This window comes from Somniosus microcephalus, unplaced genomic scaffold, assembly GCF_052327205.1.
Source record: "Somniosus microcephalus isolate GS21.2 unplaced genomic scaffold, FLI_Smic_1.0 unresolved_chr1, whole genome shotgun sequence".
Taxonomy (NCBI): domain Eukaryota; kingdom Metazoa; phylum Chordata; class Chondrichthyes; order Squaliformes; family Somniosidae; genus Somniosus; species Somniosus microcephalus.
Genome location: NW_028225179.1, coordinates 137,315,517 through 137,339,150, shown reverse-complemented (window position 1 = coordinate 137,339,150; position 23,634 = coordinate 137,315,517). Strand labels below are relative to the sequence as shown.

At 45.4% G+C, this 23,634-nt stretch overlaps 1 protein-coding gene across 1 annotated transcript in view; it reads left to right on the top strand.

Moving 5' to 3' along the window:
• Positions 1 to 1,868: 1,868 nt before the first annotated feature.
• Positions 1,869 to 23,634, top strand: part of LOC147095986 (zinc-binding protein A33-like) — a 44,024-nt gene continuing 22,258 nt past the window's right edge. The window contains exons 1-5 of the mRNA XM_085974943.1: positions 1,869 to 2,279; positions 14,493 to 14,588; positions 14,935 to 15,168; positions 17,322 to 17,344; positions 17,443 to 17,558. Coding sequence (XP_085831069.1) covers positions 1,905 to 2,279; positions 14,493 to 14,588; positions 14,935 to 15,168; positions 17,322 to 17,344; positions 17,443 to 17,558 — 844 coding nt within the window. The 5' untranslated portion in view covers positions 1,869 to 1,904. The remainder of the gene's footprint in view (positions 2,280 to 14,492; positions 14,589 to 14,934; positions 15,169 to 17,321; positions 17,345 to 17,442; positions 17,559 to 23,634) is intronic.

The following is a 23,634-nucleotide window of genomic DNA, read 5'->3' as shown; positions in this document are numbered from 1 at the left end:
GTGTTCAATTCCTAGAGGAAGCCCTACCAGGCCACCCATGTCTGGAAGCAACTTCTTTCACCACGTTATTTTATAGACAAAAGGAGTACTGCAGGATTAGCCACACCACTCCCTGTAGAGTATTCAAACATTAGCCAAGTACAGGAAACCTCCAAAAACACACAGAATTGCACCAGCAACCAGAAAAAATAATCCAGGAACTAACTTGTAAATACTTGATGATCCCTTTAAATAGTGCTGGTGGGAGGTCCTTCATTCCATTGAACATCAGAAAGAAAAGAAAGGCTTGCATTTATATAGCGCTTTTCACAACCACTGGACATCACAAAGTGCTTTACAGTCAATGAAGTACTTTTTCAAAGTGTACTCACTGTTGTAATGTAGCAGCCAATTTGTGCACAGCAAGCAAATGTGAGAATGACCAGATAATGTTTTAGTGATGGATAAATATTGGCCAGGGCACCTCCCTTGTTCTTGTTCGAAATAGGGCCTCCGTTTAACGTCTCATCCGAAAGACAGCACCTCCCACAGTGCAGCACTCCCCTGTGGTGTCAGCCTAGATTTAATGTTCAAGTCTCTGGAGTGAGACTTGAACCAACAACCTTCTGACTCAGAGGCGAGGGTGCTACCAACTGAGCCACAGCTGACACATGATCACTGTGGGAGCTTGCTGTGCATAAATTGGCTGCCACATTTCCTGCATTACAACAGTGACTACACTTCAAAAAGTACTTCATTGACTGTAAAGCGCTTTGGGACGTCCGGTGATTGTGAAAGGCGCGATATAAATGCAAGTCTTTCTTTTTCAACGCTGTGTTCAGCTGTGCGAGGTTAAGACAGGGTGTTGGCTGGAGTGAGGAGTTTCAAAATAGCAGAGGTGGCTTCAAATCAGCATTACACTCTGATTCACGTCATCATCTCTCTGCTCTACCTGCTGCCGGCGGTCATTTGACATGCGCGCACAAACCCCTTTACAAAGATGACACCCTACGCACTTCCCATCGGAACTGTGTGCACATCTCTGACCCCATTTTCGAGTCTTAGGTGGCGGCATAGCAACTAAAAAGCAGGCCGTACATGGCCCAATTTAGCCCCCATAGTCTATGTTATAGAAATCTTTGATGTTATGCTCTGTAGTAAAATGAACCTCTTGCCTTATTTATACTGCAGTAATTTCCTTCTCCTACACTCGCCCTTGCTGTGATCAAAAGCCTGCCAGCACAGTCTAAATCAATTCTGTCTAGATTAGCTGTTCTGTCTTTGTTCTGTATTAGAATAATGTAAAACATATTTATATTCTTAGAGTCATAGAGTCATAGAGTTTTACAGCACAGAAAGAGGCCCTTCGGCCCATCGTGTCTGCGCCGCCCATCCATCCCTGTCCAGTCTAATCCCATTTTCCAGCATTTGGTCCATAGCCTTGTATGCATTGGCATTCCAAGTGCTCATCCAAATGCTTCTTGAATGTTGTGAGGGTTCCTGCCTCTACCACCCTTTTGGGCATTGAGTTCCACATTCCAACCACCCTCTGGGTGAAAAAGTTCCTCCTCAAATCCCCTCTAAATCTCCTGCCCCTTACCCTGAATCTATGCCCCCTTGTTATTGACCCCCCTACTAAGGGGAAAAGTTCCTCTTTGTCTACCCTATCTATGCCCCTCATCATCAGGACCTGAGATACATTCAGGCTAGACTGGGAAGGGGTGGCAGGTTCCCTGAACAAAATGAGTGAACGAACCAGCCAGGTTTTTTCAACATCCATCTATATTTATCACTCTTCCCTGCCCTTTTCTGGGCGGTGGTTTATAATATTGCTGCTGGAATCAGGAAGTGAAACTGAAAGTATTTCACTTTTCACAGTTCACCATTTTACTCGGAGCACAGTGCAAGGTGACCAGTCCTTCGAGATGGAAGGTGAACTTTCCTGTGCTGTGTGCCATGATCTGTATAAAGACCCTGTCTTACTCGACTGTGATCACAATTTCTGCCGATCCTGTATAACCCGGTATTGGGAGAGCGCTGTCACCGCCGCCTGTCCTCTCTGTGGAAAGCAGACTTCCTCCAGGAATCTGAGACCCAACCGTACCCTCGCCAACATCGTGGAGACATTTATAAACAGTGATCAAAGTGCTAAAAGTCAGCAGGAATGCAGTCGCCACAAGGAGAAGCTGAAGGTTTTTTGTAAAACTGACAAACAGCCCATCTGTGTCGTTTGTCAGATTTCAAGAAGTCATCAAAAGCACGAGGTGCTGCCACTGGAAGAAGCTACTGAAGAGTTTAAGGTGAGGAGACACCGTGTAAAATAAAATACAGACACCGGTAACAGAATCCTGAACAGGGAGCGTTCACAGATTCGGGTTTGAGCGTCTCTCAATACTTAAAGATCTTTAGATAATGCGTTTGTATTTATTTAATTACTCAGTCCTTACACAGACTGCCATTTGTATTGCTGCTGAAGGAGCCAGGGACAGAAAGTGAGAGTTTCACTTTATTCTAAACACCATTTTAATAGATCAGTGTAAATTGATCAGCCCTTGGAATGCAAAGTGAAGTCTCTTGTACAGTATGTTATCAGATCGATACCGATCCTGTCTCCGTGACAAGTGATGATCTGTGGAACGTGTCTCCTATTTATATTCCAGATGTGAAGCGTTTAATGTCAACATGAACTTGTTAAACTTCCTCCTCTCGAACAGCGCAAAGTTTCAGCAATCGGGAGAAACAACAGGGACCAGGAAACAGAAGCAGGCCAATTACTCTCGGTATTTGCTTAAAGAACAGCAGAGGCAGATTTAACGGTAAAGCACTTGAGAAGTTAAGGGGAAAGGGATAGAGTGGAGGAGAAGTAAGATGAAATAAAACCCCTGTGTGAATTAGGTGACACAGCACACCACCAGAGACCAGATACAGGAAAGAATACCCCAGAGAAGTAAAAGGTAAAAATAGGGATAGCGGACAGAAGGAAAATGAAAAGGGAGTGTTTGGAATTAAAAAAAAGTAAAACCTAAAGGGACAACAGGAGAAATAGAACAAGAAAGGGAAATAGCTGAGAAAATTATAACTAAGGTGGAGTCCATGAGGTGTGGTTATTGTGCAATATTCATAAAGGAGAAAGAGGGATAAATACAAAGGTGAAGAGATATGAAAAATGTCTGTTAATCAGCAGCTTAAAAAGGATTTCTGACCTTCGAGGTGCAGGAACTTACAGGGAGAGAAGGCAAGAGATTTTCTGAGGCTGAGTGGATAGAATTCGATTCAGTAAGTGATAAGGCCAGGATAGGATCAGACCTGGAGAGGGAACCTTCAGGGACTGTAGCTGGAGACCAGTACAATCAGCAGCAGATTCTCATCATACAGGGACACGTGCTGAAGGGAGCCAATGATAGGGGAATGCTGGATGGATTGAAGTTATTGAAAGAAGCAAGAAAGGACAGAGACCCTGTGAAGCTACTCGAGATTATAATTAGTGAGCAGATACCAGGCACTGCCCAGTTTTAAAGTAATTCTCAGTGTAGTGTATGTAACCGTTCCACCTTTAAGAGAACTATTTTAAGGGTTGCACTACTTTATCTTGGCTGCTGTATACTGTAATACCGGTGGTGACCACACCGGTATATAAGTGCTGTGTAATGATTTATTGGGCAGTTCCGCCCTGACCTTCGACTAGTAAAGACCTGTTAACATTTACTCTTGTGGTCTGTGTAATAATTCTCATTATAACACCCAGACTTAACAGTGGCGACGAGTACGATCTTACCCTGCGGCAGAGATACATCCAAGGCAGTTTAACGGGTGTCGAGAAGAGGCATCCGCCCTCATCATTCTGCTGAGAGAAGACTCGGGTCTGCAGAGCAAAGGAAGAATTCTGACACGAAGCCTTCCATCCGCAACAGGCAGTGATCATCCCTTCTATCACGGTGGTGGGTAAGCCGATCAGCGACGAGCAGCAAGTCGGCCACGTTGGCTGTGAAGTAGGGGAGGGAAGAACGGAGGATATAAGGGCGGAGAACTCGACCACGGCTGGGGAAAAGAGCTGGACAGAAGTCGGGGCCAGAGGCGCTGAGACTGGGGCAGCGTAAGGCACGGAAGCCGCGGTGAATGCAAACGCAGCCGGTGTGAGAGACCGGGCTACAAGCGGGCTGGGAGACGCAACAGCGTCGAGAGAGAGCTCGACCGCGACCGGTGAAAAAGGCCAGGCAGCTACCGAGGCCGCGAGGCGCAGCGACCGGGACAGCGTAAGGCGCGGGAGAAAATAGTGGGCTGGGAGACGCAACAACGTCGAGAGAGAGCTCGACCGCGACCGGTGAAAAAGGCTGGGCTGCTACCGAGGCCGCAAGGCGCTGCGACCGGGACAGCGTAAGCGCGGGAGAAAATAAAAAAAAACGCGGAGAACTCAGCCGCAGCCGGGGGGGAAAGGACCGGACTGCAAGAGGGGCTGGGAGGCACGATTTGAAAACCGCTGGGGAGGGCGAACGCAGCAATACGGCAATCGCCATTACAGCCAGCGGGGGAGAAAGGCAAACGCGGGAAGCCGCCATTTTCGTAGGCGGGGAAGAAGACAAGCGCGGGAAACCGCCATTTTGTAAAAAAAAAAAAAAAAATTCTTTTTGTTTCTCAAGAAGATTGCGAGGATGCCTAAGCGTGGTAACATCAACGATTTCGATCCCGATGTTGAAGATTGGGCCACGTATGTAGAACGCATAGAGATTTATCATAAGGCAAATAAAATATCAAATAAAGATAAAGCACTAACCTTACTAAACTCAATGGGTGCGAAGACATATGAGCTATTGAAGCATCTTCTATCACCAGCTAAACCGGCGGATCAGACTTTCGCTAATATTGTTGCTGTCCTGAGAAATCATTTGAACCCCACACCGCTGATGTTAGCGGAACGATTTAAATTTTATGCGAGAACGCAACTGAAAGAGGAAAGCAACGCGGAGTACTTAATTGAACTGCGTAAGCTAGCGAAATACTGTCAGTTTGGGGAAAGACTGACAGAGGCACTGAGAGACAAATTCGTGTGTGGATTGTCGAAAGAAGGAACACAAAAGCGGTTGCTTGAAGAGAATGATCTTACACTTGATAAGGCTGTCACTATTGCAGCATCGCACGAAGCCGCAGCGAGAGGCACTGCAGAAATGCAGCTGAAGGCAGCGGTACTCAGCGTAGATCAAATGGCTTTGGGTACAACGAAATGTTATCGTTGTGGAAAGACAACACACGATCAGAACCAATGCTGGTTTAAAAACCAGGAATGTAGAAAATGTGGCAAGCTTGGTCACATAACTAAAGTATGCCGGTCAGGAAAGAAGACCAGCAACAAAAAGTCACCGCCGGAAAAGTGCAGAAAGGTACATAAGGTGGCTGAGAAGAGTTCGGATGAACAGAATTCGGATTCAGACTCCAACAGCAAGGAACTGGGTAGTCTGAGAATTCACAATGTGAGTAAGGAAACTGACCGACAAACTATCTGGGCCACACTGCAGATAGCAGGGGTCCAAGTGAAGATGGAATTGGACACCGGATCGACGTTGACGGTCATGAATAAGCAAGATTACAAAAGGTTATTCACACATATTCCCCTACGGGATACGGAGATAGTATTAAAGACATACACGGGGCAAAGAGTATACCCCATCGGAAAGATAAAAGTCAAGGTGGTACACAAGGGCAAAGAACACCAAGGAATGGACATATATGTACTACCTGAGGGAGGTCCACCACTTCTGGGACGGGAGTGGATCAGGAAAATAAATATGGACTGGCACTCCCTAAAAGCAATAACGGTAGATTCCGGGAAAAACAAAGATGTCAAACCTGCACGATTGTCCAGAATATTGGATGAGGGCATATGCAGCAGTGACAGTGACAAAGCAGAGAGTGAGAACTCGGTGAAGACAATCAGCTCAGACTCTGGTACTGATGATGGTAAGACCAGCCCATGTGCAAAAGACAAGTCTAAAATGGACTTGCAGACTAATGATGGAAAAACGAAGGAGTGCATAAATGCTTCAGAAGAGAACAAAGTATCAGAACAGAATTCCACTGAACAACAACAACATAGTTTGACAGAGAATTCTGAGTCTGTCCAGTCTACAGACATGCACATTTCTGAGGAACACCAGGCTCGAACTCAACTCAATCTGAAACTACAACAGCAATTAGAACAAATGATTCGCCGTTTTGAGCAAGAGATGAATGCAAAGAAAAAGTTCTTTGACACAGAGTGGGAGAATCTGGAAAGACAGCAGAAGCAGCTGATTGAGAAAATGGAACAGGAACACACAAACCGTCTGCGCGATGAGGCCAAACGAATCAAAGCTGAGCAAGAAAGGGAATATGTCAAATTCATCGATCAGTTGAAAGCTAAGAAGAAAGAGCACCCTTTTGTGAGCAGTGTCAGCAGTAATAAGCCACTCAGGGAATTGGTGGCAGAGGCAAAAGCTGAAGTGATGGAGGAAATAGAAGACAATAGAGAAGAAGCAGAAGATGATGACTCATCTGAGCCATTATCACCCCTACCAGGTCATGCACGTGGTCCCTCCGAACTGAGCCAAATCAGTCTGGAAGTAGAAAAACTTCCCAAGGTACTCGAGCCTTTAGAAGTCAGCAATGCTGGTTCTGAAGTTACGAAAGTTCAAGCTGTTAAGTCCAGTGAAGGACTATTAGATGAGTCACCCCAGCAACGAGAACCTACTACACCACCGAGAACTACTACACCACCGAGGCGTTATCCGGACCGAGTCAGGAGGCGCAGGAGACGCCTCCGCAGAGACTGAATCTGTGAACTGTTTTTACATGAAGTTGTGTATATATGTTATGATGTTATGTTTAATGGGGAATATATATACTGTTAAGCTAAAAAGGGAGGATTGTAGTGTATGTAACCGTTCCACCTTTAAGAGAACTATTTTAAGGGTTGCACTACTTTATCTTGGCTGCTGTATACTGTAATACCGGTGGTGACCACACTGGTATATAAGTGCTGTGTAATGATTTATTGGGCAGTTCCGCCCTGACCTTCGACTAGTAAAGACCTGTTAACATTTACTCTTGTGGTCTGTGTAATAATTCTCATTATAACACACAGACTTAACACTCAGGATGTGTGCATTGCTGGCAAGGTAGCATTAATTGACCTGAGAAGGTGGTGGTGGACCTTGTGAGCCTCTGTAGTCTTATTCTTTGTCGCAGTTTTTATACAACTGAGTGGCTCGGCCTCTTCAAAGGACAGTTAAGAGTGAACCACATTGGTGTGGGATTGGAGCCACATACAGGCCAGACTGAGTAAGGACAGCAATTAGATTTTAACACAATCCGACAACTTCATGGCCACTTTTACTGGTACCAGCTTTTTAAACTGAATTCAAATTCTCAAACTGCCAGAGTGAGATATGAGTTCAATTTCCCTGGAGTATTAGTCCAGTAACATAACCACTAGGCTACTGTAGGTAGAAGGTCATAAGATCTTAGAAAGAAAGGCCATTCGTGTCTTCAGGACAATACCTGCAGGATGGTGAGCTGCCAACCTTGAATTAGAGCAGTGCATAGAATTACATAGAATTTACAGCACAGAAACAGGCCATCGGGCTCAACAAGCGAGAGTCTAACCACCGCCCCTTGACATTCAATGGCATTACCATCGCCGAATCCCCCACCATCAACATCCTGGGGGACACCATTGACCCCGAGCTTCCGGTCGCCTGTCATTTTAATTCACCGCTCCATTCCCACTCGGACCTCACCATCCTTGGCCTCTTGTATTGTTCCACGGAAGCTCAACGTAAACTCGAGGAACAGCACCTCATCTTCCAATTAGGCACTTTGCAGCCTTCCGGACTCAATATTGAGTTCAACAATTTCAGATCATAACCTCAGCCCCTATTACTTTTTTACTTGTAATTTTTCCACTCCTTTCCGCCCCCCCCCCCCACTTTCCTTTTGTTTCTCTCTCCCACCTGGCAGCTATCTCTTGCCCTGCCAGTACACTTCACACCTAATCTCAGCCTATTACCATCTCGTCTGGCTTCGAATAACTTTTATTGTCTTTTACTACTTTTGTCTCGTTTACTTCTTTTGTCCGATCGCAGCCCTGCCTTCGATCTATTTTCTTTTCTTTCCAGTTTTGAAGAAGGGTTCGACCCGAAATGTCAACTCAAATTTCTCTCCATGGATGTTGTCTGACTTGCTGAGTTTTTCCAGCATTTTCTGTTGTTATTCCAGCCACATAAATACTGTGGCAACAAGAGCAGGTCAGAGGCTAGGTATTCTGCGGTGAGTGTCTCACCTCCTGACTCCCCAAAGCCTTTCCACCATCTACAAGGCACAAGTCAGGAGTGTGATGGAATACTCTCCACTTGCCTGGATGAGTGCAGCTCCAACAACACTCAAGAAGCTCGACACCATCCAGGACAAAGAAGCCTGCTTGATTGGCACCCCATCCACCACCTTAAACATTCACTCCCTCCACCACCGGTGTAAGGGTATGGGGCTCTGCTCTGCCCAATTGCAGGGGTCTTTAGTGCCTGTTGGTGTATTGGGCCTCGGTCTCCTTTATACCCTTGCAGGTCGGGTGTCACTAAACACCCTCTAAGGAGATAGAGAACAACAGCTTATAGAGGAGGACTAAAATACGGTGGTGACCCGCACAGTTTATATCTAATCTGTGGGGTACCCCTGAGCCCAAGTGCTCCTGGAGTCCTCTCTCTTTTCCCTAGTCTGCTGTTCCCTTGTTTGGCGAGTTCGAAGCGCCCTAATGCCCCTATCTGGCTCTAACTCCAGAATTTGGGTGGAGAACGATGCACTTTAAATAGACACTCGGAGACAAGTAGTCCTTGGAAAAAGAACAGGTGACAACCAATTTTATTTGCCAAGGTAAGTTCTACCACAAACGTAATAAACACACAAACACATTTATAACTATATAAATAAAATATGAGAGAGAACGGACACAACGAGAATGTTTACACAGTTTTATCTTTACCAATTCCAATCCCACCAACCCACTTTCCTACCTAAACTAGACTGACAGTTGCAGGCCCTTGTATTATAGTCACAGCCTCCTCCCTTGGCAGATGGAATTTTGAGTGCGGTTGACGGGAGTCGGTATACGGTACGGCTTGCGGCGATGTTGCGCCGTCTGGTAGCGGAGTAAACCTTCAGTATACCGATTGAGCCTGGGGCCTGATGGTGGATCTTCTCCTCAGCGTGGTTGGAGTTCTTTAGATGTTAGTTTGCCCCGGATTGTCCCTCCCGGGTTCGTCTTTTCCCTCAGCATCTTAACTCGCTCTCCTGTTTGTTCTTCTGGTAATAGTTCTCTCTCAGCGTTGGTCCTTCTTGTGTTCCATATTTATACAGGTAGGTGTGAGGACAGGGGTATTGTTTTGAGTGCACATCGGCTCCTCCAAGTCTGCTGCCCCATTGTGTCAGTCCTGGGACTTGATTAGTTTGGGCCACCTCTTAACTGTAGTGATCCCAAGACTATTGTCCCTAGTCCGAGTTGATTAAGGTGATGATGGCTTGTATTCATAGCCCGACTAGGGGTGAGTCACATATTCAAACCCGGACCGGGTGGTCCCCATTGGCCGGGGGTTTCCTCGCTTCAGGTCTGACTCGGTCCCCTGATTGGCCTTTGAGAATGCACTCTGCTTCGATTGGCCGACATCTATGGCTCGCCTCTGAGCCACAGTCCCCTGTATTCGGATGTCCCAGGCATATCCCAGCCTGCTTGTCGGGACCTCTGCCTTGGCCGAAAATGTTGGTTTTAAACTGTATAGGGTAATCCAATTTTTGGTAAAACGTGTTTGTGGATTTTCGAACCCTACACCGGCCTAACGTGGCTGCAGTGTGTACCATCTACAAGATGCAATGCAGCAACTCGCCAAGGTTTCTTCGGCAGAACCTCCCAAACCCGCGAACTCTTTCACCAAGAAGGACAAGGGTAGTAGGCGCCTGGGAACACCACCACCTCCACGTTCCCCTCCAAGTCACAAACCATCCTGACTTAGAAGTATATCGCCGATCCTTCATTGTCGCTGGGTCAAAATCTGGGAACTCCCTCCCTAACAGCACTGTGGTAGCACCTTCACCACACGGACTGCAGCGGTTCAAGAAGGCGGCTCACCACCACCTTCTCAAGGGTAATTAGAGATGAGCAATAAATGTTGGCCTTGCCAGTGACGACCATATCCCACAAAACAAATAATAAAAAAACTGGTTCATGCCGGTTTATGTTCCACACGGGCCTCCTCTCACCCTATCACCGCAATCACTCTCTGTGGTAGCGAGGTCCACACCCCAACCCCTCTCTGGGTAAAGAAGTCGCTCCTGAACCCTCCCCATTGGATTTACTAGTGACCATCTTACATATATCAGCTCCAGAATTGAGTTCTCCCTAGTGGAATCATCCCCTTATTGTAATTATCTTGTAATTTCTGCTTTGGCGCTCTTCAAATCGAGAGACAAAGGGGGAGAAATTGAGTATAGCCCCGTTTGGGGCGCCAGCCTCGCCAGGGCGCTAAAAGTAGCGCCCCGGAAACATTCGCGCCCCCGCACCGGAAATTGAGTGGTTGCACCCCAAAGGGAAGCGTGGTGCTACTGGAGGCGCCCCACATTCCTCTTGGGGCACTGTGAGTGAACATCGTGGCAATACGTGCCGCAGCGCCACACGCTGCGGCACGTTGCGCTGCGGTATTGCAGGCCTTCCTCCCCTTCTTAAAGGGGAGGGGCTTTGTGCAGTGCGATCTGGGGCCCAGCTGGGCCCCCGAGGATCGGGAGTGCAGGCAAAAGAGCCCGGCACCGAAGAGCAGTGCCGGGCTCTTGGAGCGCAGCTGGCACTCCGTGGGCGGGGGGTTCAGGAGGCCGGGGATGGGAGTGCAGGCAGGTGCTGGCAGGCGGCCAACAACAAAAATGGCTACCCCACACCTCGCCTTTAATTTGCGCCTCCCCGGCCACAGGTAGACCCCCCTGAACCCAGTAAATCAGGGGGCGCTGACAAATATTGCGGCCGGGGCGTCAGCGGGGCGCTGCGCACACCGATGACGTCATCGGCAGCGGCGCAACGCTAACGGTTTGCGCCACCACTAACGTCCCGCGGAATTTAGCAGGAGGCGTGGGCAGTGCCGCGCCCGGGCGCCAGTTGGCTTGCGACCCACTTAGCGCCCTCTTAAGGCACTAACGGGTGGTGCGACCTACTGAATTTCTCCCCCAAAGTGACCATAAACATTTTACATCAGTAGATTTGGATTGTTGAACTGCCTGGATAATTTAGATAAAGTGCTTGGATTTATGAAATACTTTACCCTTAACACAGGCTTGCTTTTGTATTGTTGTTGCGGAAGAAAGTGGGAGTTTCACGTTATTCTAAAAACCAGTTTACAGATCAGTACAAATTGATCGGCCCTTTCAATGCACGGCACACTCTGTAGTGCTGTAAAGATCCTGGTGTAGGTTGTTCACAGGGAGTAACAGGATATATTGTACACTGAGAGAGCGGGATCACAAGATACAGCAGTGCTGGGCGAAGGATTTGAGGTTTGACAGTGCTGGGTTTAGAGAGCCATTCATGGGGAATACAGTATAGGCCCAGGAGTCCAGCAGCTGAAAACAATGTTGGTGCAACAGGTGAGGGCAAAGGGCAAAAACTGCCACGGCCACAACAGGGACATCAATTGTAGATGTGGTCACACCAGATAACCAGAGATCAGAAAGCAAAGAGTTGGAATAAACGGCTCTTTTTCCGAGTGGCAGGCAGTGACTAGTGGGGTACGGCAGGGATCGGTCCTTGGACCCCAGCTATTCACAATATATATTAATGATCTGGACGAGGGAACTAGATGTAATATCTCTAGATGTAATATCTCCAAGTTTGCAGATGACACAAAGCTGGGTGGGCATGTGTGCTGTGAGGAGGATGCTGAGAAACTCTGGTATGATTTGGACAGGTTGGGTGATTGGGCAGAAGCATGGCAGATGCAATATAATGTGGATAAATGCGAGGTTATCCACTTTGGCGTCAAAAACAGGAAGGCAGATTATTATCTGAATGGCAATAGATTGGGAGAAGGGGAAGTGCAACGAGCCTGGGCGTCCTTGTGCACCAGTCGCTGAAGGTAAGCATGCAGGTGCAGCAGGCGGTTAAGAAGGCCAGTGGTGTGTTGGCCTTTGTAGCGAGATGGTTTGAGTACAGGAACAAGGATATCTTGCTGCAGTTGTACAGGGCCTTGGTGAGACCACACCCTGAGTATTGTGTGCAGTTTTGGTCGCCTTATCTGAGGAAGGATGTTCTTGCCATGGAAGGAGTGCAGCGAAGATTCAACCAGACTGATACCTGGGATGGCAGGAATGACGTATGAGGAGAGAGTGGGTCGATTGGGCTTGTACTCGCTGGAGTTTAGAAGAATGAGAGGGGATCTCATTGAAACTTATAAAATTCTAACAGGACTAGACAGATTAGATGTTGGAAGGATGTTGCCGATGGTCGGTGAGTCCAGAACCAGGGGTCACAGCCTAAGGATAAGGGGTAAGCCATTTAGGACAGAGATGAGGAGGAATTTCTTCACCCAGAGAGTGGTGAACCTGTGGAATTTTCTACCAAAGTAGGCAGTAGAGGCCAATTCATTAAATATGTTCAAGAGGGAGTTGGATATATTTCTTAAGGCTAAAGGGATCAAGGGATATGGAGAGAAGGCAGGGACAGGGTACTGAATTTGGATGATCAGCCATGATCTCATTGAATGGCGGAGCAGGCTCGAGGGGCCGAATGGCCTACTCCTGCTCCTATCTTCTATGTTCTATGTTTCTATGGCACATCAGGGCAAATAGTCATGGCTGCAAAAGGAGCACCAATACTAGCAGAAGCCACACCAGAGGGGAAACCGAGCTACAACTACACCAAGAGTAGAGATGAGTAAAGCAAAACTCAAACCCAGGCCCCTGAGAGAGGTTACGTGGAGAAAACTTACTGGATCGACATCCAACAGGAGTTGGGCCAATTTATGGGTAAATTTAACTATTGTTTGTTAACTATATCTTTGTGAATTTCAGGTGCACCACATTTGGCTTGTACAGAGAAACTGCACCTCCCCCTCTCCATGAACAACAGAAAATACTTCAACGTAGAATGATGGAACTGATAATAAAAACAGAAAGTGCTAGAAATAAATAGCAAGTCAGTCAATATCTGTAAAGAGCAAAGGCACGTTATAATGTTTTGGATAGGTCCCCTTCACCAGTCAGTGCAAGGTTTCAGACCTCACAGCTAAATCTATCTTGCTTACAACCATAGGGCCGTGTGGGGTTAATGCCTACATATATAAAACTGTAGCAGGGAAAAGTAGTATTGGTGAAGAAGCTGTCCTCTGCGTCAATGGCCAATATGGCAATCAGCTGATTTATTAGGACAAAGCTAATTGACAATTAGGCTGCTTCAGTCTCTCTTTTGTTCTGTGCCTGATTCAGAACAAACATTTGATTATTTTTAATCCTGTTGGAGAAGTGAGTTGAATTATTCTGAGTTCTATTGACGTTTGTATATCAACCAAGCTTCGCACTTGCTGTTCAATTCAGGAGAAATGTGGAACTTGTTACCACAATGAGTAGTTGAGGCAAATAGCATTGATGCATTTAAGGGGAAGCTAGGTAAGTACATGAGGGAGGGAGGAATAGACGGTTATGTTGATGGAGGTAACACTTTGAGATATGACCGACTCACTAGATTAACATTGTATTATAAAGCTGTGGAACTCCTGTGGCATTTACTCATGGGAAATAGTCGAGTAAATTTACGGCTAGTACTTCAAATTAGCTTAAAAAAAGCGTCTCTCAAATTCTCTATTAACTTCATATCTCGGATCAAACATTCATGATGCAAAGGAAATGGAATCAGGTGGTTCCTGTAGCGGGCGGCCGATCCCTAATGCCAGTTTTATGCCAGACAGCAAACTGAAAATGCTGAACGTGAAGAAAAAGAGGCCTCATAAAAGTCTGAGAGCTGTACATAGGAGCAGGAATAGGTCATTCAGACCATTGAGCCTGTTTTGCCATTCAGTTAGATCATGGCTGACCTGTATCTTAACTCCATCTAGCTGCCTTGGTTCTGTAACCCTTAATATCCTTGCTAACAAAAATCCATCAATCTCAGTTTTGACATTTTCAATTGACCCCCAGCCTTACAGCTTTTTGGGGGAGAGAGTTCCAGATTTCCACTACCCTTTGTGTGAAGAAGTGCTTCCTGACATCACCCCTGAACGGCCTGGCTTTCATTTTAAGGTTCTGCCCCCTTGTGGACACTCCCACCAGAGGAAATAGTTTCTCTCTATCTCCCCTCTCAACTCCTTTAATCATCTTAAACACCTCAGTTAGATCACTCCTTAATCTTCTATATTCGAGGGAATAAATGCTCTGAGCATTTTCATTGATTAAATTAGATGGTATTTAATTTTCAGCTGTTTATGGCACAGATGTGTACAAATTAACTGATCTTTGTTCAGGAGGAACTGCGAACCTTACTGAAGCCGGTCCAGGACAAGAAGAAGGAATGTGACGCTGTAAAAAGTGATTATGTGAAAACATTAGCCCACATTCAGGTACATTTGATGTCACTTTGTTGTATATTTTCCAATCACGATTTGTTTTTCTTTGAACCATTGAATGTCCATTACCAAAGTAAAATCTCAATTTAGCTAATCATTGAATTAGCACAGACACTTCCCTTGTGCTGGTGAAACAGGAGTTAAAGAAAATACAGCAGCTCGATCCTCAGTTAGAGCTCCCTCTACTGAATAAATTATCATCTGGTCCCCATTAACTGGATTTCACTGCAGCAGGGAATGTTTTTCTCTAAAAGATTCTTGTATGAAGAGAACTGCACAGGCTGCACAACTTTTTTAAAAGGCTCATTTGTTTTTTCAATCTCACTATTCTTTTCCAAAGGACCAAGGCGTAAAGACAGAGAAACAGATTAAAGCAGAATTTGAAAAACTTCACCAGTTTCTCCGTGAGGAAGAGAGGATTGAGTTGGAAGATCTGAAACTGGAGGAAGAGAAAAACAGTCAGGAGATGAAGAGGAGGATTGAGAAGATAATGAAGGAAATCTCTTCGCTTTCAGTCACTGTTCAGGATATTGAACAAGTGCTGAGTGAACAGGACAGCATGAAGTTTTTAACGGTAGCTGTATATTTATTTGGTTTTTGTTTCCTTCGTCCCTCTTTGACACAGCCTTCAAGATCGTGCAGGGTGTGCCATCAAAACCTAGAATATTACATTGAATTACAGAGTATTTACAGCACAGAAACAGGCCTTTCGGCCCAACAGGTCCATGTTGGTGTTTGTGCTCCACACGAGCCTCCTCCCACCCTTCGTAGCCTAAGCCCATCAACATATTCTATTCCTTTCTCCCTCGTGTTTATCTAGCTTCCCCTTAAATGTATTTATACTATTCACCTCAACCACTCCATGTGGTAGCGCGTTCCGTGTTCTTACCACTCTCTGGGTAAAGAAGTTTTATTACGTTAAAGGCACTATATAAATGTAAGTTGTTGTTGAATTCACCATTGGATTTATTAGTGACTTTCTTGTATTTATGGCCCCTAGTTCTGGTCTCCCCTGCAAGTGGAAACATCCTCTCTATGTCTATCAAACCCTTTCATAATCTTAAAGACCTCCATCAGGTCACCCCTCAGTCTTCTCTTTTCTAGAGAAAACAGCCCCAGCCTGTTCACTCTTTCCTGATTGGTGCAACCTCTCCGGTCTGGTATCATTCCAGTAAATCTATTGTGCACCTTCTCCAGGGCCTCTATCTTTTTTTTTATAATATGGAGACCAGAACTGTTCCCAGTTCTCCAAGTGTGGTCTAACCAAGGTTCTATACAAGTTTAAGATAACTTCCCTGCTTCGCAATTCACTAGAAATGAACCCCAGTGCTTTGTTTGTTTTTATGGCCTTATTAACCTGTGTCACTACTTCTAGTGATTTGTGTATCTGGTATCCCCAGATCCCTCGGTTCCTCTGCCCCATTTAGACTTATTTTCCAAGGAGTATGGGGCCTCCTTTTCTTCCGACCAAAATGTACCACCTCACACTTGCCGAAATTGAAGTTCATTTGCCAATTACACGCCCATTTTGCAAGTTTATTAATGTCTTTCTGTATTTTATTGCAGTCCTCCTCGGTATTAACTATATCCCCAATTAGGTGTCATCCGCAAATTTTGAAATTGTACTTCCAATTGCCGAGTCCAAATGGTTTCTGTAAATGGTGAACAACAGTGGTCCCAGCACCGATCCTTGTGGAACACAACTTTACACCTTTTGTCAATCTGAGTAACTACTTTTAACCCCTACTCTCTGTTTTCTGTTCTGTAGCCAGCTTGCTATCCATTCTGCTACTTGTCCCCTGACTCCACATGTTCTGATCTTAGTCACAAGTCTACTATGCGGTACCTTATCAAAGGCCTTTTGGAAGTCCAAATATATTACGTCTACTGAATTCCCCTTGTCTAGCCTTTCTGTTACTTCAAAGAATTCAATAAGGTTGGTCAAGCATGAACTTCCCTTTTGAAATCAGTGCTGACTATTCTTCATTATATTTTCAGATTCTAGATGTTTTCCTATTACATCTTTGAGTAAGGATTCCATTATCTTTCCTACTACTGGCGTTCGGCTAATTGGTCTATAGTTCACTGGACTTATTCTATCTCACTCACTAATATAAAGCTCACTCACTAACCAAAATAAGACCAATCACCTGTGACATTTGGTTTTCTGTCTCACACCCAAGAGCACTAACGGCTGTCTTTAACATGGAAGTTCTTAAATCTGGAGCTTGTTTGCTGTGAAATATTATTATAAGGGGATAGTTTCATCAAATCAAACATTGAGGAAAATAAACTTCAAACAGAGTAAGAAACCCTTCCGAACGGCCAGGCCATTCTCCCCCGAGAGTGCATTTACACTGCAGCTGCTAGTCAGACAGCAGTAACTACAGTCCAGGATCAGCCACACAGGACCGTGTTGTTGGGCAAAGGACACATGCAAGTTACAACTTAATTAAAGTGACTCTCTTTAAATAATATTTTAATTCTAAGAATTTGAGACTTCAGGATTTTACAATTGGATTGTAGCTCTGTGAGTTGTGTTGTGCAGTCAGATCGAGTCAGTTGTAATGTTGTGGAGTAACTCACAGTACAGTGAGGACAGGAAGAGGCAGTCCAATAACTTTCCATATTTAGAATGTACTTTTCTGTGGAATCCAGTCTGTTACTTTCTTTTTGTGATAAAATGTTCTCTAAACACAAATAATAATAATTGTTCTTGTTCCGCAGAAATTTCCAGAAACTGAGAAAAGGTATAATTTACACCCTTGATTTGAGTCGATATTTTAATTTCTAACATCTCTTGTCCACCCTGGAATGATCCAACACTGACCTTTATCTCCTGTTCCAGAGCGAAGCGAACTCTCCCAGAGCCGCAGAAGGTTTACCCTTTAATAAATGTGGGGAAGTACATTGGGTCACTGCAGTACAGAGTGTGGAGAAAGATGCTGACGGTGATTAATACAGGTGGGTGTGAGCTTCCTCATACCAGCTATTAAACAGCTCTCTCTATTAGTAGAAGAGACCTCTCTGTTTATAATAAATATAGAATTGTATTTGTAACTGACTAGATTTTACTGGTCGGTTTTCTGTTACAACACATAATTGTCAAATCAGCTTCCATTTGACATAGAAACATAGAAGATAGGAGCAGGAGTAGGCCATTCGGCCCCTCAAGCCTGCTCCACCATTCAATGAGATCATGGCTGATCACCCAAATTCAGTACCCGGTCCCTGCTTTCTCCCCATACCCCTTGATCCCTTTAGCCTTAAGAGATATATCTAACTCCTTCTTGAATATATTTAATGAATTGGCCTCTACTGTCTTCTTTGGCAGAGAATTCCACAGGTTTACCACTCTCTGGGTGAAGAAATTCCTCCTCATTTCTGTCCTAAATGGCTTACCCCTTATCCTTAGAATGTGACCCCTGGTTCTGGACTCCCCAACCATCGGGAACATCCTTCCTGCATCTAGTCTGTCTAGTCCTGTCAGAATTTTATAAGTTTCAATGAGATCACCTCTCATTCTTCTAAACTCCAGCGAGTACAAGCCCAATCGACCCAATCTCTCCTCATACATCATTCCTGCCATCCCAGGTATCAGCCTGGTGAATCTTCTCTGAACTCCTTCCATGGCAAGAATATCCTTCCTCAGATAAGGCGACCAAAACTGCACACAATACTCAATATGTGGTCTCACCAAGGCCCTGTACAACTGCAGCAAGACATCCTTGTTCCTGTACTCAAACCCTCTCACTACAGGGCAGCGCGGTGGCATAGTGGTTAGCACTGTTGCCTCACAGCGCCAGAGACCCGGGTTCGAATCTGGCCTCGGGCGACTGTGTGGAGTTTGCACATTCTCCCCGTGTTTGCGTGGTTTTTCTCCGGGTGCTCCGGTTTCCTCCCACAGTCCAAAGATGTGCGGGTTAGGTTGATTGGCTATGATAAATTGACCCTTAGTGTTAGGGGGATTAAATATGTGGGGTTACAGGGATAGGGTGGGATATGTGTTGGTGTGGGGGTTGCGGGGATCGGGTGGAATATGTGTCGGTGCAGGCTCGATGGGCCGAAATGGCCTCTATCTGCACTGTGGGGTTTCTGTGATTCTGTGAAAGGCCAACATACCATTTGCCTTCTTAACCGCCTGCTGCACCTGCATGCTTACCTTCAAGGACTGGTGCACAAGGATGCCCAGGTCTCGTTGCACTTCCCCTTCTCCCAATCTATTGCCATTCAGATAATAATCTGCCTTCCTGTTTTTGCCACCAAAGTGGATAACCTCACATTTATCCACGTTATATTGTATCTGCCATGCTTCTGCCCAATCACCCAACCTGTCCAAATCATCCTGGAGTTTCTCGGCATCCTCCTCACAGCACACATGCCCACCCAGCTTTGTGTCATCTGCAAATTTGGATAAATTACATCTAGTTCCCTTGTCTAGATCATTAATATATATTGTGAATAGCTGGGGTCCAAGGACCGATCCCTGCGGTACCCCACTGGTTACTGCCTGCCACTCGGAAAAAGACCTGTTTATTCCAACTCTTTGCTTTCTGTCTGCCAACCAGTTCTCTATCCAAGTCAATACCTTGCCCCCAATCCCATGTGCCTTAACTTTACATGCTAGTCTCTTATGCGGGACCTTATCGAAAGCCTTCTGAAAGTCCAAATACACCACATCCACTGGTTCTCCCTTATCTATTTTACTAGTTACACCCTCAAAAAATTCCAGTAGATTAGTCAAGCATGATTTACCTTTTGTAAATCCATGTTGAGTTTGTCCGATCCTTTCACTGTTTTCCAACTGCTCTGCTATTACATCTTTTATAATGGACTCTAGCATTTTTCCCACAACCGATGTCAGGCTTACCGGTCTGTTATTCCCCGTTTTCTCTCTACCACCTTTTTTGAATAGTGGGGTAACATTAGCTACCCTCCAGTCCATGGGTACTTTTCCAGATTCCATCGAATGTTGGAAGATGATTAGCAATGCATCTACTATTTCTAGGGCCACTTCCTTAAGTACCCTAGGATGGAGATTATCAGGCCTTGGGGATTTATCGGCCTTCAATCCTCTCAATTTCCCTAACACCATTTCCCTACAAATACTGATTTCTTTCAGTTCCTCCCTTTCATCAGACCCTATGTTCCCCGACATCTCTGGGAGGTTATTTGCGTCCTCCTTTGTGAAGACAGAACCAAAATATGTATTCAATTGGTCTGCCATTTCTTTGTTCCCCATTATAAATTCCCCTGATTCTGATTGCAAGGGACCTACGCTTGACTTCACCAATCTTTTTCTCTTCACATATCTATAAAAGCTATTACAGTCAGTTTTTATGTTCCCTGACATTTTTGCTGAACAATTAATAGAAATTCCAGTGGGAGCGTTTTCAGGGCAGATGTGGGCTGTACTGAACTTCTGTCTGCCACATGGATGTGTCCCTGTCCCAAATCCTGGAGTCTTGGCTATTTCCATATTGTGAGTCGGTGTCAATACTATTTCCCGCTTCAATAGGGAGCCAACTTTAGGTGAGAGTTGTAAAGTCTGTGGGTTGTGCAGTTAATAAATACACAGTCTTCAGAAGTAACAAACAAACAGGTCTTTACTATTCGAAGGTCCGGGCGAATCTGCCCCAGCAATCCTGCCACAACACTTATATACTGGTGTGGTCACTATCGGTATTACAGTATACAGAAGCCAAACAAATAGTGCCACACCTAAAGTAGTTCTCTTAAAGGTGAATGGTTGCATTCAATAGTTCCCTTAAAGGTAGACGGGTACATACACTACAAGAGTAGACTGGTCAGAAATGTAAGGGACATGAGGAGCTACATTTGAAAACTGAAAACTGCTGCTGCTGGAGGCCGGTTTTCTGAAAGCTCACGACCAATCAGCGATAAATGGGTCATTTTTCGGTTGACAGTCTGTAACTAGTGTGCTGCTGCAAGGATCAGTGCTTGGGCCTCAGCTATTTACAATCTATATTAATGACTTAGATGAAGGGACCGAGTGCAATGTATCCAAGTTTGCTGACGATACAAAGCTAGGTGGGAAAGTAAGCTGTGTGGAGCACACATAGGGCCTGCAAAGGGATATAGACAGGTTAAGTGAGTGGGATGGAGTCTAATGTGGGATAATGTGACGTTATTCACTTTGGTAGGTGATGCGCTATCAACAATACCAAAGACTACGAGATGGACTTATATGAAGTAGGCTTTTATTGACTAAGAACTAGAGCATGCCTCTGCTAGTGAATCCATCCTAAGAGCTCCTGGGGGAAGGGTGGTGAGTCACCTTTATACCCGGGCTTAGGGGTGGAGCCAGGGGCTGAGACATGCCTGGACTCGTACAGGGTTAACAGTGGTTTACCACATAGGCATGTACAGGTTAACAGTGGTTTACCACAGTAGGAAGAATAGAAAAACAGAATTTTTTTTAATGGTGAGAAACTATTAAATGTTGGTGTTCAGAGGGATTTGGATGTCCTCGTACAGGAAACACAAAGTTAGCATGAAGGTACAGCAAGCAATTAGGAAGGCAAATGGCATGTTGACCTTTATTACAAGGGGTTTGGAGTACAAGAGTAAGGAAATCTTACTACAATTGTACAGGGCCTTGGTGAGACCACACCTGGAGTACTGTGCACAGTTCTGGTCTCCTTTATCTGAGAAAGGACATACATGCCTTAGAGGCGGTGCAACAAAGGTTCACTTGATTGATCCCTGGGATGAGAAGGTTGTCCTAAGAGGAGAGATTGAGCAGATTGGGACTATACTCTCTGGAGTTTAGAAGAATGAGAGGTGATTTCATTGAAACATATAAGATTCTGAGGGGGGTTGACAGGGTGGATGCTGAGAGGTTGTTTCCCCTGGCTGGAGAGCCTAGAACTAGGGGGCATAGTCTCAGGATAAGTAGTCAGCCATTTAAGACCATTTCTTCACTCAGAGGGTTGTGAATCTTTGGAATTCTCTACCCGAAAGGGCTGTGGATGCTGAGTCATTGAGTATATTCAAGGCTGAGATAGAATGATTTTTGGACTCTAGGGGAATCAAGTGATATGGGGATCGGGCGGGAAAGTGGAGTTGAGGTCGAAGATCAGCCATGATCTTATTGAATGGCGGAGCAGGCTCGAAGGGCTGTATGGCCGACTCTTGCTCCTATTTCTTATGTTCTTATTACTTTTGGGAATTTAGCCTTTTAAATGTTAAATACCCCCCATGTCTTCAGCAACACTGGACACCAGGGACAGGGGAAACGGAGTCAATAAATTATTTAAAAGGAAATTCGATAATTGTGTGAAAAGAAGCATATTAATGTATAGGGGGAGTGAGCAGGGCAGTGGAATTTGTTTGTCTGGATTGGCCTATAATTTAATAATGGTCAATTACCATAGATATTAAATCATTGGCAAAAAATCTAGATGGGAGATGAGAAATTTTTGATTCACCTCCCATTGTGGGGCCCTAATCTGAGTTAAACAGGCAATAAGTGCTACTGCCTCAACTCTGCCGGTTTAAAATTACACCACAATTGTCCTCAACACAAAGCGGCCTTTCCTGAATGTCCACCCAAAGCCTGCTCCACCACAATGTGGGTCATCAAGCCTTCCACTCTATTTTCCCCAAGTTAAGCCCCAAACTCCACCCTAATTAATCCCACCACCATTATATTGGGGTGGGGTCTACTTGCTCAGCAGGGTTGATGATCAAGAAGGCCGTTCTTGGTTTTCTCAGTACTTCACCTCCAAAGAAGTTGCAGTCCTCTCCCAGAGGCATTTGGGTCAGTATTTCTTCCCAATGGAACCAGAAAAACAATGAGGACGAGCTGTCCATTGCTACAGACTGGCAGGTTTCCCACAGGTACAAGGAGCAATTGACTCAATACATATTAAAAAGCCCCATATGAAAACCTGCTCAATATCATGAACACTTAATGATTAATTAGATTCATGTGGAGCTTGTGTGTGATGTCCCATATATAATATTGAACATTAACCCACTATCTGGGAAGCTGTCTTGATGCTTTCTTCATGTGCTAATCTACCACACCAGCTCCTGTGACTCAGACCAAGTATCAAAATGGTTGATTGGTGATCAGGGTTATCCCCAGCAGTCATGGCTTACAACAGCAGTAAGGTTTCTACAGACAGAGGGGGACACCAGACATAATGAGGCCCATGTCAGTGCAAGAAGTGCGATAGAGAAGACTATAGGGATTTTAAAGCCTGGTTTCTCAATGCCTGGATAAATCTTGTAGAGCCCTGCAATACAGTCTGTCGAGAGTCTCCAGAATCACTGCAGCTTGCTACGTACGACATAATATCGCAGTGAAGACAAGCTTGCTGCTACTGGAAGGGGATGATGATGAAGACGGGGGAAGAATATCCATTCACACAGCATGAGGAGGTTGCACAGGAAGGGGAGAATGTGGTATAAACAGCGCTCTATTCCCTCCCTGCTAACTCAGTCTCTCAATGAGGAGCACTATCACTGCTCCTAATTCACCCTGTTTGAATAATTAGGGCCCCAGGACATCAGTGGGTTAGTGGCAGAGACACGTGGGCTAAACCAGCAACTGGCGAGAATCCTGCCCCTCACATCGAAATAAAAGATACAGGCACGGACATGGCCTGATTCTGTCATTGAGCATTCTGGGATTCCTTGACTTCTCTATCAATTTTCTCCAGGACTCTTTTCCCAATAAGCAAATCTCTGTGTCGCTTTTCCTGCAAAAACTACATCTCTCTCTCAGGGTCTCCTGGTGTACCCCCAACATCTCTAGTGTTGTGCTGTAGATTGAAATCCATGTCCAGCTGAGAGGGTTGACAGGACCTCAGTTTAATGTCTTGTCCGACACTGCAGCCCTCCCTCAGTACTGCACTGGAATGTCAGCCTGGATTTTGTGCTCAAGTCCCTGGAGTTGGGACTTGAACCCATGACCTTCTGACTCAGAGGTGAGAGTGCAACCACTGAGCCACGGCTGATACCTGGTCTGAGTCCTAGAAGTCTCTGAGCTCTGCACAGAACACACAGTCTG